Source organism: Oncorhynchus mykiss, chromosome 16, assembly GCF_057628025.1.
Source record: "Oncorhynchus mykiss isolate SJ-2025 chromosome 16, ASM5762802v1, whole genome shotgun sequence".
Classification (NCBI taxonomy): domain Eukaryota; kingdom Metazoa; phylum Chordata; class Actinopteri; order Salmoniformes; family Salmonidae; genus Oncorhynchus; species Oncorhynchus mykiss.
This window is the reverse complement of record NC_143037.1, coordinates 2,310,001-2,315,000: the sequence shown is the minus strand read 5'-3', so window position 1 is coordinate 2,315,000 and position 5,000 is coordinate 2,310,001. Positions and strand designations below refer to the sequence as shown.

The window sequence follows — 5,000 nt, the reverse complement described above, 5'->3', positions numbered from 1 at the left end:
AGTGCGGACCGGACCAAGGTCCCCGTCACCAACGGTGCCGTTACAAACCCTACAGTTGTGATCAGAAAAAAGACCCGATATAGAAAAATGACACAGAATGTTGAGGAGGGTTTTAATACTGTCGTGAAACCGTTAGATTTACAAACTCACCTCAGCCCAGGCCTTCAGTACGGCCAATTTCTCCATGGTGGTAGCACTCTCACTGTACAGCTGACTAGAGGAACCCTTCCCAGCCTGCACCTTGTCCAGCGAGGATACCAGGAGATTGTGGACGCGCCGAAGATCATTCAGGTCACTGACCACACCACTACCGATCCACGTACTGCACACCTACAGGACGGACGGAAGGACACACAGAGAAGAAGGGAATTGGAGAGAAACGATTCACACAGGCTGGTAGAAAAACAGGGATTTGTGTTTTTTTTTCAGGAGAAGAACAAAATAGAAAAATGGAAAACTGCAGAGTGCGAGAGAGAGAGAACGGGAGAGAGAGACAGAGAGAGAGAGAGACAGAGAGAGAGAGAGAGAGACAGAGAGAGACAGAGAGAGAGACAGAGAGAGAGAGAGACAGAGAGAGAGAGAGAGAGACAGAGAGAGAGACAGAGAGAGAGACAGAGAGAGAGAGAGACAGAGAGAGAGAGAGACAGACAGAGAGAGAGAGAGACAGAGAGAGACAGAGAGAGACAGAGAGAGACAGAGAGAGACAGAGACAGAGAGAGACAGAGACAGAGAGAGACAGAGACAGAGAGAGACAGAGAGAGACAGAGAGAGACAGAGAGAGAGAGAGAGAGAGAGAGAGAGACAGGGAGAGAGAGAGAGAGAGAGAGACAGGGAAAGAGATCGATATCATGAGAGATGAAGACCGTGAGAGAGAAAGAGATCGATATCATAAGAGATGAAGACCGTGAGAGAGAAAGAGATCGATATCATGACAGATGAAGACCGTGAGAGAGAAATAGATTGTGATCGTCAGAGCGAGACACAACAAGCCCTCCGTGTGAGGAGTGTGTCAACACTGTATCTGACCATTATGTTTGCTGCCTCCTCCTCCACATCAGTCAGAAAGCAGAAGTATCTGTCTATGTATCAGTCAGAGCCTTGACACTGGTACTCAGCTCTCTACAGCTCCACTACCATATAGTACACTACACTATAGTACACTACCCTCTAGTACACTACACTACTCTACAGCTCCACTACACTATCCTATAGTACACTACCCTATAGTACACTACACTACCCTATAGTACACTACACCACCCTATAGTACACTACCCTATAGTACACTACACTACCCTATAGTACACTACCCTATAGTACACTACCCTATAGTACACTACACTACTCTACAGCTCCACTACACTACCCTATAGTACACTACACTACCCTATAGTACACTACCCTATAGTACACTACCCTACCCTATAGTACACTACCCTATAGTACACTACACTACTCTGCAGCTCCACTACACTACCCTAAAGTACACTACACTACCCTATAGTACACTACACTACCCTATAGTACACTACACTACAGCTCCACTACACTACCCTAAAGTACACTACCCTATAGTACACTACCCTATAGTACACTACACTACTCTACAGCTCCACTACCCTAAAGTACACTACCCTATAGTACACTACCCTATAGTACACTACCCTATAGTACACTACCCTATAGTACACTACACTACTCTACAGCTCCACTACACTACCCTAAAGTACACTACACTACCCTATAGTACACTACCCTATAGTACACTACCCTATAGTACACTACCCTATAGTACACTACCCTAAAGTACACTACACTACCCTATAGTACACTACACTACTCTACAGCTCCACTACACTACCCTATAGTACACTACACTACTCTATAGTACACTACCCTATAGTACACTACACTACCCTATAGTACACTACACTACCCTATAGTACACTACCCTATAGTACACTACCCTATAGTACACTACACTACCCTATAGTACACTACACTACTCTACAGCTCCACTACACTACCCTATAGTACACTACAGCTCCACTACACTACCCTATAGTACACTACCCTATAGTACACTACACTACACTACCCTATAGTACAGTACACTACCCTATAGTACACTACACTACACTACCCTATAGTACAGTACACTACCCTATAGTACAGTACACTACCCTATAGTACAGTACACTACACTACCCTATAGTACAGTACACTATAGTACACTACACTACCCTATAGTACAGTACACTACCCTATAGTACACTACACTACACTACCCTATAGTACAGTACACTACCCTATAGTACAGTACACTACCCTATAGTACAGTACACTACACTACCCTATAGTACAGTACACTACACTACCCTATAGTACACTACACTACCCTATAGTACACTACCCTATAGTACACTACACTACTCTACAGCTCCACTACACTACCCTAAAGTACACTACACTACCCTATAGTACACTACCCTATAGTACACTACCCTATAGTACACTACCCTATAGTACACTACACTACCCTATAGTACACTACACTACTCTACAGCTCCACTACACTACCCTATAGTACACTACACTACTCTATAGTACACTACCCTATAGTACACTACACTACCCTATAGTACACTACCCTATAGTACACTACCCTATAGTACACTACACTACCCTATAGTACACTACACTACACTACCCTATAGTACACTACACTACAGCTCCACTACACTACCCTATAGTACACTACCCTATAGTACACTACACTACACTACCCTATAGTACAGTACACTACCCTATAGTACACTACACTACACTACCCTATAGTACAGTACACTACCCTATAGTACAGTACACTACCCTATAGTACAGTACACTACACTACCCTATAGTACAGTACACTATAGTACACTACACTACCCTATAGTACAGTACAGTACACTATAGTACACTACAGCTCCACTACACTACCCTATAGTACAGTACACTATAGTACACTACCCTATAGTACAGTACACTATAGTACACTACACTACAGCTCCACTACACAGAGAGGGACATGATGACTCAGAGCTCTGCAGTACTGAGGATTAGCTGAGACTGTCTACTGCATACTATACACTACAGTACAGTACACTATAGTACACTACCCTATAGTACACTACAGGTACACCACAGTACACTACCCTATAGTACACTACACTACCCTATAGTACACTACCCTATAGTACACTACACTATAGTACACTACCCTATAGTACACTACCCTATAGTACACTACACTACCATATAGTACACTACACTACACTACAGTACACTACACTACAACAGTGGTCAGGTCAACAGTGGTCTGGTCAACAGTGGTCTGGTCAACAGTAGTCTGGTCAACAGTGGTCTGGTCAACAGTGGTCTGGTCAACAGTAGTCTGGTCAACAGTGGTCAGATCCCAGTGGTCTGGTCAACAGTAGTCTGGTCAACAGTGGTCTGGTCAACAGTAGTCTGGTCAACAGTGGTCAGATCCCAGTGGTCTGGTCAACAGTGGTCAGGTCAACAGTGGTCAGGTCAACAGTGGTCAGGTCAACAGTGGTCAGGTCAACAGTAGTCTGGTCAACAGTGGTCTGGTCAACAGTAGTCTGGTCAACAGTGGTCAGATCCCAGTGGTCTGGTCAACAGTGGTCAGGTCAACAGTGGTCAGGTCAACAGTGGTCAGGTCAACAGTGGTCTGGTCAACAGTGGTCAGATCCCAGTGATCTGGTCAACAGTGGTCTGGTCAACAGTGGTCAGGTCAACAGTGGTCAGGTCAACAGTAGTCTGGTCAACAGTGGTCTGGTCAACAGTAGTCTGGTCAACAGTGGTCTGGTCAACAGTAGTCTGGTCAACAGTAGTCTGGTCAACAGTGGTCTGGTCAACAGTAGTCTGGTCAACAGTGGTCTGGTCAACAGTGGTCAGATCCCAGTGGTCTGGTCAACAGTGGTCTGGTCAACAGTGGTCAGGTCAACAGTGGTCAGGTCAACAGTAGTCTGGTCAACAGTGGTCTGGTCAACAGTAGTCTGGTCAACAGTGGTCAGATCCCAGTGGTCTGGTCAACAGTGGTCAGGTCAACAGTGGTCAGGTCAACAGTGGTCAGGTCAACAGTGGTCTGGTCAACAGTGGTCAGATCCCAGTGATCTAGGCAACAGTGGTCAGGTCAACAGTGGTCTGGTCAACAGTGGTCTGGTCAACAGTGGTCAGGTCAACAGTGGTCAGGTCAACAGTGGTCAGGTCAACAGTGGTCAGGTCAACAGTGGTCAGGTCAACAGTGGTCAGGTCAACAGTGGTCAGATCCCAGTGGTCTGGTCAAATCCCAGTGGTCAGGTCAACAGTGGTCAGGTCAACAGTGGTCAGGTCAACAGTGGTCTGGTCAACAGTGGTCTGGTCAACAGTGGTCAGGTCAACAGTGGTCAGCTCCCAGTTTTTGCCATGTGTGATGAACACATTGTACATCTTGAATAGCCAATTGCAAATATATCATTTTTTCTTATCGTTTAAAACTGCCATTGTTTTATTCGTTTTTCTCTTAAAACAATAAGAGATGTATTCAATTCCACGTGAATTCCCAATGCAGATGGCCTGGATTGCACTTCCCACGGAGAGAGACAACATGATCATCTCTGCTGCTGTTTCTACTGACCACGTTGTTGCTTAGTCGTTGGTTTCATTTTATATGATGACGAGCGGAAACTGTTTTGTGATAACTACACTGTTTTATATTTGGGGAGTTAAAATATATATATACAGTAGATCACAAAAGTGAGTTACCCCCTCACATTTTTGTAAATATTTGAGAGTATCTTTTCATGTGACAACACTGAAGAAATGACACTTTGCAACAATGCAAAGTAGAGAGTGCACAGCTTGTATAACAGTGTACATTTGCTGTCCCCTCAAAATAACTCAACACACAGCCATTAATGTCTAAACCGCTGGCAACAAAAGGGAGTACACCCCTA

At 44.8% G+C, this 5,000-nt stretch overlaps 1 protein-coding gene across 12 annotated transcripts in view; it reads right to left on the bottom strand.

Annotated features, from left to right (window-relative positions):
• Positions 1-5,000, bottom strand: part of heatr5b (HEAT repeat containing 5B) — a 100,043-nt gene that overhangs the window by 42,732 nt on the left and 52,311 nt on the right. For all 12 annotated transcript variants that reach the window (XM_090201741.1, XM_090201730.1, XM_090201736.1 and 9 more), the window contains one exon: positions 151-330. In XM_090201741.1, the coding sequence (XP_090057867.1) occupies positions 151-330 (180 nt within the window). The remainder of the gene's footprint in view (positions 1-150; positions 331-5,000) is intronic.